Genomic DNA, 12,571 nt, shown 5'->3' with positions numbered 1-12,571 from the left:
ATATATATGGATAGACGCTACATGTTCCTCATCGATTCATCTGTTGATGGACGCTCATGCTGCTTCTTTATCTTGGCAGCTGTAAATAATGGTTCTAACATCTTCCCAAATTAGTGTGTTTCCTTTTCTCAGATATGTACCCAGGAGTGGCAATCCTGAGACATTCCTCGTCTTTTTCTATTGCACACAGACTGTTACTAACAGCACGGACCTTGCAGATGCTGAGGTCTGTGAGGTCCAGTGCATCAAGAAGGGGGCCCCTGCCTCCTCGAGGAGGTGCCCCTGGCTATCCTGGCTGGGCTCACACTGCGGTTGGCAGTCCAGCCCCCTCAGGGGACAGCAAAGAGTTCAGATATCCGGGCCAGAGGATCCTGGGGCTCTACATGCGTGGGCAGGTTGAGGCAGGGGCTGGGCCACTGCTGGGGTTCTGGTTGACTCCCCCAGCCCAGGGAAAGAGGGGAAGGAGTCTGAGAACTTTATTGGGGCACAGGCTCTGAGCCTGGAGTGGGGATAGGAAGTTCCAGGGATGAAGTGTGGAGAATTCCGGACGCAGCACGCGGGGGAGGAGAAGGGTTCCGCTTGGGAACTGCCTCTGGATCCGGGCTCCCGGGCACTGACCTTACCCTGGGACGCCCACTGACCGGCGCTCTTCTCCGCAAGACCCTGGCCTGGGCCCACAGGGGGAGACCATCAGGGCAGGGGCGCCCCTCTCAAGACCCTGGGCCTTCTGGGGCCGGGCTGAGTCCTCACCCACAGCTGTGTCTTGGGGGAGACAGCCCGGCTGGCTGGCCCTCAGCACAAGAGGCAGTCTGCGGGGAGGGGCTGCCAGGCCCCTGCGGGAGGCAGAGCCCCAACTTCGGCGACGTGGGGACCAGGGGCCCTGAGAGTGCTCTCAGGTCTTCCTCTGTGCGGAGTCATTGCGTGACGATTCCCCTGGGACCTGCACCCCGCTCTCAAGCTTGGGAGGTCTAGGAGGTACCAAGAGCTCGGCACAAGTTCAGGAGCCTTTGGTGCTAGTGCAGGCGGAGGGCACACAAGCAGGAACAGGTTCAGGAGGCTGGCCAGGGTGGCCTTGGCCGAGGCAGCGGCACCCCAAGGGCAGGCTGGGACTCCAGGCTGCGTCTCCGCCCGAGGACAGCTCTTTCGCCACCTATGGCTGAGACCCATCGTGCATCTCGGCTGGATGAGGGGCCTTGGCAGTTCTGACTCATGGCGACAGCTGACTATCCCCCAAGGAAGTGTCAAGAGAGGGAATGAGTGAAAGTAGAAGGACAAGGAACACTCAGATCTTCAGCCACCCTACTAAAAGCCCCACACACTCCCTGTGCAACCTCCAGAGCCTGCACGGCAGTGTCTTCAGGGCACCATCCCCAAATCAGGGCCAGGGCTGCTGGGCACCTCTGCAGAGGCCCAAGCATGAGGGCCCTGGGGCCCCTCTGACACGTGGTGGGCCTGGAAGGGCACAGAAGACCTGCTGTCCATCTCCTGCTTGAAAGTGGGGCCAGGGACAGCAACACTGACCTCCCGGGAGAGCTGCCAGGGGCGGGTGAGGCGACACGGGGTCTGAAACTATGGACCCCAAGCACAGGGAGGGCTCCAGCTGTGTGCCTGCTGGGTCCCTGGGAGGGTGGGGGGCCCAGGACCACGCCCCTGTCATAGACTTTCCCCACCCTGGGAGCTGCTCATGTTCCAGGAAGAAAGAAGGATGCGGGCCTTGAGCACACACCCCACGGGGGCCGGGTCCTCTCACCTTTCTGACTGAGGAGGGGCTTGCAGGCCACCCTCGCCCTCCCTGCCGGTGACCCCGTCTTCTGGGTTCTCTGCTCCTCAGCTCGATCAGCCAGGCCAGACAGACAGGGCCTCGGCCACAAACTGCCCTGGCCGCCAGTGTGCCAGTGCGGTCTTTGGATCCCCCCAAGTGCTCCCCGTGGGACTGAAAGCCCCCATTGGGAGGGAACCTGCATGGCTCCTGCCTCCACCCCTGGACCCGGCATCCGGCCTGGCCAAGAGTAGGCAAAACCCGGGGCTGCAGGAGATGAGAGCCCAGCCCTTCCCACTGCTCCCCGCTCTGGTCCTTGTAGAAGAGAGAGGGACATACCCAAGGTCCCCTTTCATCCCTTGCGCAGATAAGGCACCCATCCATCTTGCGCGTGTCCCGCGCTGGTGGGGGAGGGGGCCTCTTGCCCCCACCACCGCCCCTTTGGCTCCCTGCTCCAACCCTGCCCCGCTCCCAAGAGCCACCCGCCAGCAGGCCTGCGTCACTGCCGGACCCGGCGCCATCCATCTCCCTCCTCCCGCTGGAGGCCTTCAGCCTGACCGCCGCCCCGGGCTTCCTGGTCTGGCCCAGAGCCAGCCTGGCCTGTGACGTGATTGGGTCGCCTGGGCCAGCAGGCCCAGTGAGATAAAAGGAAGGGGCTGAGGGGACGGGGGGCAGCAGGATGGCGCTGTGGGCAAAGGCCAGAGTGCGGGTGGCAGGGCCCTGGCTGTCCCTGCACGGGGCACGCCCACTGGGCACCAGAGCTGCTGCAGCCCCCAAGGCGGTGCTGCCCTTCGAAGCCATACCTCAGTGTCCTGGCAACAAGTGGATGCGGATGCTGCAGATCTGGAAGGAGCAGGGCTCTGAGAACATGCACCTGGACATGCATCAGACCTTCCAGGAGCTGGGGCCCATCTTCAGGTAAAGATCCCCCTGCTCACCTCAGCGAGTACACTCTCATGTTCTGTCCCCCTGGTGGCTGAGTTCCACTGGGCCAGGGCTGTGCCACATCCTGGCGGGGGCACCCGGGGCTTGGGAAAGGGACAGGGCGTTGACTCCTTGGGGCAGGTCTGTGTTTCGGCCACCGCAGACTGGGGCCCTTGGTGAGCAGGAGCCCTAGGCGGCTCGCTGCTGGGAGCACAGAACGCAGACCCCAGAGGAGAGGAGGCTTCAGGGAGACCGTGCGAGGGCCCGCCTGCTCTGAGCCAGCGCCTGGCTCTGTGGAGCGGGGGCCAGGGCAGGACACGGCCCCCCAGCAGGCCGCAGAGCTCTGCCCCACAGGTACGACGTGGGAGGGAGACACATGGTGTTTGTGATGCTGCCCGAGGACGTGGAGAGGCTGCAGCAGGTAGACAGCCGTCACCCCCAGCGGATGCTCCTGGAGCCCTGGCTGGCCTACCGACAGGCTCGAGGGCACAAGTGTGGCGTGTTCTTGCTGTGAGTGCCGGTGGGGGTGTGGAGGGAGGGGCTGGGCAGCCTGGGTGCAGAGAGCATGGGGGACGGGGAAGACTTCAAAGCAAGCCTGCCCGGGACCCACGTGGGTGGTTGCGCAGAGAGTGCCCACCGGCTCCAGATGGGGCCTGTGCCCTGGGCAACCTGTGTGCCCTGGAGCCAGGTAGAGGGCAGGCCACGGTGAGGACCCTCCCTTCAGGGCCAGAGGAGGGAGAGTGATGCCTGTAGAGGCGCCTGAGGGGCCTGCCGGTGGGGTGGACCTCTCCCCTCCTCCAGCCCCCCGGAGGCCCTGCCAGCAGCCCCCCACGGGCACTGGGCTCTGTGTGGGAAACACCAGGAGAGACCGGAATGGATTTTGCCATGAGGGGCATGGGCTGTGCGGGGAGGGGAGCGGGCGGACAGCATTGCAGGGGGCCTGCCAGTCTGTAGACTTCCAGGAAGCAGGCTCAGCCACAGGCCCCTGTCTCAGCGTGGGTGAAGTCCATGACGCTGCCCCAAGGAAAGTGGGTGCCACCATGATCCCCACCGGAGAAGGCAATGGCAACCCACTCCAGTACTCTTGCCTGGAAAATCCCATGGATGGAGGAACCTCGTAGCCTGCGGTCTGTGGGGTCTCTAGGAGTTGGACACGACTGAAGCGACTTAGCAGCAGCAGCAGCAGCATGATCCCACAGGGTCAGCCTGCCCCTAAGGACCCACAGGCATCTCCCCTGTCTGGCCCGTTTCGCTCTGGGGAGAGGAAGGTGGTAGCAGGATGGGGCCACTGCTGACTGACACCCTGATGCTCTGCTCCCTGCTCTATAGCAACGGGCCCCAGTGGCGTTTGGACCGACTGAGGCTGAACCCAGACGTGCTCTCGTTGCCAGCCCTGCAGAAGTACACGCCCTTGGTGGATGGTGTGGCCAGGGACTTCTCCCAGACCCTGAAGGCCAGGGTGCTGCAGAATGCTCGGGGAAGTCTGACCCTGGACATCATGCCCAGCGTCTTCCGCTATACCATCGAAGGTGTGGGCTGGCGAGGCGGTGCGCCTCAGGGTGCGGGGGGAGCTGGCCCTGAGGCCTGGGCTGCCCGGGGCTCAGGGACCCCTCCTCCCGCAGCCAGCACCTTAGTCCTGTATGGAGAGCGGCTTGGCCTTTTGACCCAGCAACCGAACCCTGACAGCCTGAACTTTATCCATGCGCTGGAGGCCATGTTCAAGTCCACCGTGCAGCTCATGTTTGTGCCCAGGCGCCTGTCACGTTGGACGAGCACCAACATGTGGAGGGAGCATTTTGAGGCCTGGGACTACATCTTCCAGTATGGTGAGGGCTGAAGACCAGGCAGCACGGTGACTAGGGACCCCAGGGCCCCCTCCACTCACCACAGTTGGGGAAGGACTGAGGTCCCGGGAGGGGCTTGTGGCTTCCTCGTGGTCCCAGACACCATCGGCAGTGATGCTGGCCTGGGCGGGCCTGAGACCTGAGGGCAGGACGTGGAGACTTGGGGGCATGGAGGGTAAAAGGCAAGAGGATGACAAAGAGCAGTGCTTCCCAGCGCCAGACCCAGGACTTCTGTCGCTGTGCATCCTGCAGCCAACAGAGCCATCCAGAGAATCTATCAGGAGCTGGCCCTCGGCCATCCGTGGCACTACAGCGGCATTGTAGCAGAGCTGCTGATGCGAGCAGACATGACCCTGGATACCATCAAGGCCAACACGATCGACCTCACTGCTGGGAGTGTGGACACGGTCAGGCCAGCACCCAGCCCTTCCCATAGAGCAGGGAGCTCTCCTGCCTCCAGGCGGCCTCCTCCCATGGCAAATGTCTCCTCCACGCCCCTCCCCAATCTATGCCTCCAGCTTCCCAAAAGGAAGGAGTTTGTGGTGACTCACATGGGAAACCAGGCTCCAGACAGAGTGTAGAGTGGCCAGAGGCCCGGGTACCTGCAGCATCAGAGGTCCCTGGGGTCCTGCGGGGAGGGGGGAAAGGCTGAGGCCTGGCTGCAGGGTCACACTAGAGACCTTTTCCAGGGACAGAAACGATCCTTTGGAGGTGACAGGCTAATGGGAAGGGCAGCAAGGGGCTCCAGCGTGTGGGGGAGAGAGCAGGTGGCAGGGAAGCCAGCCCAGGGGCGGGCCGGGCACAGGGTGTGCAGTGCAGCCGAAGCGTCCTGCCTCTAGACCGAGCCTCCCTCTGCCAGCGTCTTTGAGGACCAGGCACCCAGGCCCTGAGCAGAGGCGCAGGCTCGTGGTGGAGACACTCCCTGAGCCGGGGCTGTGAGGCAGCCATAAGGTGAGAGAGGGCAGGCCAGGCATGTGCCTGCTCTGGGAAGGCTTCCTGGAGAAGGAGGGCTTTCACTGAAATTGCAGGGACCACAAAGAAGAGGAGGCCTGGAGGGCAGTAGGCAAGGCACTGCAAGAGCTGACAGTGAGGAAAGGCCATGAGGCTGAGTGGAGGGAACTGGGCAAGTGGGCAGAGGAGGGCAGACAGGGTCAGGGCCTCTGTCAGGAATGGCCTTGCACACCCGGCCTGTATCCCAGGCTAGAGGAAGCCAGTGTGGGGAGTGTCTTGCTCAGCCATCCAGTCCCTCACAGGCCACAGGGCAGAGAGCAGCATGGACTACAGCTCAGGGAGCCGCGGGAAGCCCGGATCTGCAAGGCAGGGGATGCCAGGGGCAGGTTACCTTGGGGACGACATTTAGGAGATACCGAGCTGCCCAGATCTCCAGCTGGATAGCAGGCACCGCTCTTTGCACATGAAAATGATCCAGGAGGAGGAAACAGTTGGAGTCTGGGCGGCTGGTTCCTGCTAGGACCCTGTGAACAGACCTGCCTGTGGATGCCCAGATGGACCTCAGCTCCTCAACTCTCCCCACTGAGTAGATGCCAAGAGTGAACCCCTGCTGGACCCAGAGGAGGAAGAGAACCTCAGGTTCTGAGGTGGTCCGAGGAGGCCTGGGTCTCAGTGACATTGGGGATGCATCCCCTGAGGGATTCAGGGAAAGCTGACGAGCTGGTTTTAGAATCTCCAGGACTCGAGGCTCTGGGCTTTGTGGTCTCTGAGTGTGCAAGTCCCCTGCCCCAGGGGACCACCATCTTTCTGGGAGGGGCTCGGGAGTGGAGGGGCATGGCCTGCGCCAAGGTCTGAGCCCTGGCCCTCTGCGCCCCCTGCAGACAGCCTTCCCCTTGCTGATGACTCTCTTTGAGCTGGCTCGGAACCCAGAGGTGCAGCAGGCCCTGCGCCAGGAGAGCCTGGTGGCTGAGGCCCGGATCTCAGAAAATCCCCAGAGGGCCACCACAGAGCTGCCTTTGCTGCGGGCGGCCCTCAAGGAGACCTTGAGGTAGGCAAGGTGGACCTGGACTTCCCAGCAGCCCCGGCCCCGTGTCTGCAGAGCCCTCTTGCTGAGCTTGACAACCGCTCCTGGGGCTGACAGCTCCTTTGCCCAGGGGTGCATCCCCCTGTACCTCCTCTTCTTCTCCCTGGAGGGAGGCTGGTGCTTCTTCCAGCTTTGGCTAACTCAGGAGATGGAAGGAAGGAGCGCCTCAGGATCTGGGCTTCCCAGAGCCAGGAGCGACCTGTGAGGGCCACGGGGGACTGCCCTCAGGCTGTGTGCATTGGGCTAGGAAGGCTGCAGAGGGTGTCCGGGGCCCGGTCACAGCTGAGGACCCTGATGGATGCCCCTGTGCGCAGGCTCTACCCCGTGGGTATCACCTTGGAGCGGCAAGTGAGCTCAGATCTGGTGCTGCAGAACTACCACATCCCGGCCGGGGTGAGTGAGGCCCTGTAGTTCCCCCGACCTTCACCCAGGGGCCAGCTGACATCGGCCCCTTCCCACTGCCTGCAGACGCTGGTGAAGGTCCTACTCTATTCCCTGGGTCGAAACCCCGCCGTGTTCACCAGGCCCGAGAGCTATCATCCCCAGCGCTGGTTGGACCACCAGGGCTCTGGAAGCAGGTTCCCGCACCTGGCCTTTGGCTTTGGCGTGCGCCAGTGCCTGGGGCGGCGTGTGGCTGAGGTGGAGATGCTGCTCCTGCTGCACCATGTGAGTGGGCCATGAGGGGCATGGGTGAGCAGCCTGACTGGGGACCCCTGGCTTCATCCTGGGGCGCCCAGCCTCAGGGCCCTGGGAGGCAGGGCAGGCTGGGCCAGGTGGAACCCTGCCTCTGTCCTAGGTGCTGAAGAACTTCCTGGTGGAGACACTGGTGCAAGAGGACATAAAGATGGTCTACCGCTTCATACTGATGCCCTCTACCCTCCCCCTCTTCACCTTCCGGGCCATCCAGTAGTCCTGTCACCACACTGTTGGGCCACTCACGCTAAAGCCCCTCTGCCAGCCACCCCTCTGTTCTCCTATGGGCCCTGCCCTTTGAGTCACACCACTGCACAGCCAGCACTTTGCATACATGGAACAACACAGGCCCCCGCGGGTCAGGCTTGCCGGCCTGTGCAGCAAGGCCAGGGCAGAGCTGGGGATGAACCTTGGTGGCAGGTCCTGGTCACATGCCCAGTCCCACCAGCACCTTCTCCAGCAAGGTGACACCGTCTGAAGGCCTTTGACCCCAGTCACCCCAGCACTAGCCCCAGGCCCCTCATGTGGCCATCCAAGCAATGGGCCTCAGACCACACCCTATGCCTCCCTGTCCAGTCTTTATACTGCCTGTGCTAAACTCTGCTCCCATGCAAGAGCTGACAACTTGGGCAAGCCCTGTCCTGATGGTTGCCATTTCAAGTGCCGTCCCCTTTGCCTCCAGTGCTCTGGCACAGACTTGCCTTCAAGCTGGGTTGTTATCTGTCTACCTAGCCTCTTGGGCTCACCCTGGCAGTGCCGGTCCTCTGTGATTGTGGCTGAATTGCCCAGCCCAGGCCTGGACAGGCAGGTTCGGGAGTCAGGTTTCCTAGAAGAGACACTGCCAAAAGCCAACCTGGATATCAGGGTCAATGATACTCATCTGAGAGCAGGAGGGATGGTGAACCCCTCTGGCACGAGGCAGGCTGACCATAGGGAAGCCTCTAGAAGAAGGGTGTGGGGCCACCTCACACTCCCTTCAATAGAGCCAGTCTGAAGTGCCCACTACCCTCTCACAGTGACCCACAGCAGAGGGATCACCCTGATCTCAAGGCCGGAAGAAGCTTTGAACCACAGAGAGCCAACTGGGATCCCCTCATTGGCAGGAGCAAGCAGTCTGTCCCATCCCACCTAGGGCCAGGTGACACCCCAGGTAGAAAATGGGCCCAGAGGCAGGAAGAGGGGCGGTGGGGTCTCTCCACTCTCCCGCCCTCCCCACCCCCACTGCGTCTGCTGAGGAGCAGGCAGGTGGAGGAAGGCAGCAAGGTGGGAGAAGTCGTGTTTCTGGCTGCACCAGCCCTGCCCCTACTGAGGGGTAGAGGGTCTCTCCACTCTCCCTGCCCCCACTGAACCGCCCCCCAAGGCATCTGTTCGGTGCCAAGATCCCTGGAGGAGGACAAGAGCCGCATACCCCATCACCACTCCAGTCCATCCGCAGCGAAAGAGGCCTGCAGCTGCCAGTGTGATCTTCTCCCACCCCAGACAGGACTGTTGAAAGGGACCCAGAGATTCATGGAGGAGGAAGGAGGTTCCAGACTCTGTGATCACACAGGCACAAGCTGGAGCCCTCGCCCAGCACACAGGCCCTGTCTTCATTTCCTCTGAGCTCTGAGTTCTTCTTATGGGAATTCTGTAGAATTACCATTTCACCGGGCCCACTGAGGCACAATGAGATGGGTATTCGGGAAGTGCCCAGTTTTCTGGCTCAACTGGCACTCAACATATCCGATCCTTCTCCCACCACTCAGTGGCCCTACTCTGCAATGAGTGGAGCAAGTGTGATGACAGGAATGGAATGAAAACCTAGTCCCCTTGTGGTGAATGTGTGTCATTCTGTGGAGCTTGGTGCATGTGGCTGCTTGATCTTCACAGCAGCCCTAAGAGGCATGTGCTACCCTCATCCCCATTTTGCAGGTGAGAAAACCGAGATTTAGAGACTTCACTCATCTGGCAGAGTCTCATGGCGCTTCCATGGAAGGGTTACTGCCTGAAGCCATGAGGACCGTCCGATCTCTAAGGCCCTCATTAAGGAACCTGGGTTTGGTAGTGCTCATGAACATTGTGGAGACAAACTCCAGCTGAGCATCTCTGGCTGCTTTCCAGATCCTCTCCTGGATTTCTCTGTTTCTCCAGATTTCCGCTTTCAAGTCTGTGGAGGGGTCCCTTTCTCTTCATCTGGCTTGGAATTTCCCGTGTCTTCCAGCGTGAGGCTCCGTCCGGCTCTTTCTGAACACCTTCCAGGTTATTACCGTCTCGACAGTCTACTGTGTGATCCTCATGATTCTTACGCCTCTTCGTGTCTTTCAGTGTAGCAGTAGTATTGCCTTTAAGAAGCCCGATGCCAGGAACCGGAACGCCCTCTATGTTCCCCGTGCCACTGAGGTCTGGTTTGAGGCCGTGTCATCTCTTGCCCAGGAGCTGTCGCTTTCCTAGAGCCACTCTTTGTGTTCATTGCTCATCCCCGGGTTTCCTCTGGGGCGTGAGTAGTGTAAATCCTAAACCACCTTGAGGGCCTCGTCCCGGTTCCCGGGAGGGATCGGGGATTTGGGGGTTCGTCCTCATCCCACCTTGGAAAGCTAAGCTCGCTGCTCACCGCCTGACAGTGCTGAGGGCAGTCTGCCGTGTCAGTGTAGTGCTTTCAAGGTCTCGCCTCCAACATGGGGCTCTGTGACAGCCTAGAGGCGAGGGAAGGGAGGAGGTGGGAGGAGGTTCAAGAGGGGGGGAACCGTGGATACCTGTGGCTGATTCGTGCTGAGGTATGGCAGAAGCCAATGCAACACTGGAAAGCAAGTATCCTCCAATTAAAAATAAATAACATTAAAAAATACATGCAGCTGACAGGCATTTCAAGCTCAGCCCTCTTTTAAAAGCCTTGCCTCTCTGCGGGGTTCCAGTTGCAATTTCTAATCTTACTTTTGTCCTGTGCTTCAAGCCTTTCCCTGGGAACTGGGGCCAGCAGACCATCAGGCTCGGTGGCTTGGAGCCAAGCCTCCCCTGGTGGCGCTGTACTGGCTTCCGTGCTCCCTCCTCCCTGCTCCTGGTCCCGCGTTGCTTCCGGATCCTGAAGACATCCTGCCCTTTTCCAAGCACGGAAATGCACTTTCCACATGTTCTGGATTGTGTAGAGTTGCTGGAGTGGGGGTATTTTCAGAGTATTAGCTCGGGAACCTTGCTCGAACCCGAGGACCCTCAGGGGCTCCCTTAAGCACACAGTTGGTGTCTGGAAGCTTTCTGTCTGTGGCCGCCCTGGGGGATGACCGAACATCCCACAACTGTCAAGTCTCCACAAAATGTTCCTCAGCTTTCTTGCGGGAGGAGTTGCCTACCTTGCAGGAGGGGTCTTAGGTGCTTGTAGAACACTGGACACCAGTCGGATTGTGGGCCAGTTTCAAATGGCTAAGTAGCCCCTTTCATTGATCACTTAACACGTGCCTATCAAGATCCAAAGGTCCGCTCATCATAAGAGGACAATGACCCCATTAGTAGCATAGAAAAGAAAATTCACGTCCTCCCCACCTCTGTAGACACAGAGGTGCATTTAACCAAATCCATTACCATTGTTGTGCTAAGAGATACGGCACAAACCAGGAGTGGAACAAGGGCATCTATGGAGAACCCAGGGCTAACACCATACTTCACTGTGAAAAACAGGCTGTTTTCCTCCTCAGACCAGGAACAGGATGTCTGCTCTCACCACTGCCAGTCAGCCCAGTCCTGGAGGTTCTACCAGAGCAGTTTGGCAACTAGAAGTCATCCAGACTGAAGAGGAAGGACAACTGTCTGTACGGATGGATCAGATGATCTAGTTTACAGACTATCCTAAGGAAATCACTTCAAAAGGATTATTTCTAATAAAGCTGTGCAGCAACATTTCAAGATCCACGTGCAGGGTATAAAAATCTATTGCACTTCTCTTCACTTGTAATGATGAAGGAAATCCGTTCCATTTACAAGAATGTCAAAAAGAGGGAAACACCTAGGAATTAGTTCAGCAACAGATGTTCAAATCTGTCCTGGGAAAACCACAAAGCACCCCTGAAGAAATGAAAGATGGCTAGAGTTGTAAAGCCTCCTGCATCCATGGATCAGAAGAGAGCATATTGGTACCAGGACAATTCTCCTCACATCACTCTCCAGATTTGATGTAGTCCCAGTGAAATTTCCAGGCTTCCGGAATGGCAGCTCAGGGGTAAAGAATGCACTTGCAATGCAGGAGATGCAAGTTAATTCCCTGGTTTGGGAAGATCCCCTAGAGGAGGGCAGGGCAACCTACTCCAGTATTCTCGCCTGGAGAATCCCATGGACAGAGGACCCTGATGGCCTACAGTTCACAGGGTCGCAAAGAGTCGGACACGACTGAAACTACTGAGCACGCACGCATGCTCTGAAAATTCCATGTCCTTCTGTGTAGAAAGTGCCAAGTTGATTCTGAAATTCACATGGAATGCAAGGAACCTAGATAGCCAGTGTAATCCTAAAAAAGAACGACAAGGCAGGAGGACTCACGTTTGCAGATTTCTAAGCTTACTGCATAGCAAAACTGTTCAAGACAGGATGGTACTGGCACAAGGACAGACAGACCAATGGACTTGAACTGAGAGTCCAGAAATGAAATGATAGGTCTGTGGTCACTTGAGTTTTTACAGAGGTGCTACGGCCACTCAACAGGGAGCATCTGTTTTCGAGGAATGTTGCTGGGACAACTTTCTACATGTGGGAAAAAAAGAAGTTGGACCTTTATCTCATTCAGACAAGAACCGACTCAAATACCCAAAGACCTAATTATAAGAGCTAACAGTGTAAGAGCCTCAGAAGAATACATGAAGCGAATTCTTCATGATCCTGGATTTGGCGAAAGATTCTTAAACATGGCAGAGAGTGCTGTTAAAATGTGAATTTGAGGCACTGTTTTATCTGTCATTCCAACTCAGGTTGATTTAAAGGAGTAGAAGGAGGAAGAGAACAGAGATGGTCTGAGTTTCTGTTCTGTCAACACCTTTTTCTGATACTGACCTTGGGAGCACGGAGCGTGACAGCAGTCGCCTGGACATCTGTAGCTGCCACTTCAAGGCAGTCAGAAGCTGGCCTTAGGGCCCTCACCCTTCTCAAATGGCAGCATCTGGAGAAACGTCCTGTCACTCTTAGGAAGCCAGGCGCCACCGTGGGAGACGGCTCGAGTCCTGCAGAAGGTGTCTCATGGCACCACGCAGGGCGATGCACAGTCTCCGTGGCAGCTCTGACTGTCCTCATTCCACTGCATCGCCAAGCACACTCTCGACTTCCGCCATCCCCACCTGAACACTGGGAGCGTGCAGGCTC

The 12,571-nt window shown here is 58.9% G+C and overlaps 1 protein-coding gene across 1 annotated transcript; it reads left to right on the top strand.

Moving 5' to 3' along the window:
* Nucleotides 1–2,438: 2,438 nt before the first annotated feature.
* On the top strand, nucleotides 2,439–10,077 carry LOC145508624 (cytochrome P450 11B1, mitochondrial). The gene is made up of 9 exons (XM_081495612.1): nucleotides 2,439–2,677; nucleotides 3,038–3,193; nucleotides 4,013–4,212; nucleotides 4,306–4,509; nucleotides 4,780–4,934; nucleotides 6,360–6,526; nucleotides 6,877–6,955; nucleotides 7,031–7,228; nucleotides 7,359–10,077. Exons 1-9 carry the CDS (start codon nucleotides 2,439–2,441, stop codon nucleotides 7,470–7,472), a joined length of 1,512 nt encoding a protein of 503 aa, XP_081351738.1. The 3' UTR covers nucleotides 7,473–10,077.
* The last annotated feature ends 2,494 nt before the right edge of the window (nucleotides 10,078–12,571 follow it).

The sequence above is a fragment of the Giraffa tippelskirchi genome, chromosome 6 (genome assembly GCF_054371585.1).
Source record: "Giraffa tippelskirchi isolate mGirTip1 chromosome 6, T2T-mGirTip1v1.2.pri, whole genome shotgun sequence".
Lineage (NCBI taxonomy): Eukaryota > Metazoa > Chordata > Mammalia > Artiodactyla > Giraffidae > Giraffa > Giraffa tippelskirchi.
The sequence above is the reverse complement of the archived record's forward strand: the minus strand, read 5'-3'. Positions and strand labels throughout refer to the sequence as shown.

Bases quoted from the DNA above. Each gene is read 5' to 3' on its own strand.
- LOC145508624 (XM_081495612.1), top strand. From the start codon at position 2,439: ATGGCGCTGTGGGCAAAGGCCAGAGTGCGGGTGGCAGGGCCCTGGCTG. The intron at 3,194-4,012 runs GTGAGTGCCGGT...CCTGCTCTATAG, and splicing joins AAGTGTGGCGTGTTCTTGCT to CAACGGGCCCCAGTGGCGTT. The intron at 4,510-4,779 runs GTGAGGGCTGAA...TGCATCCTGCAG, and splicing joins GGACTACATCTTCCAGTATG to CCAACAGAGCCATCCAGAGA.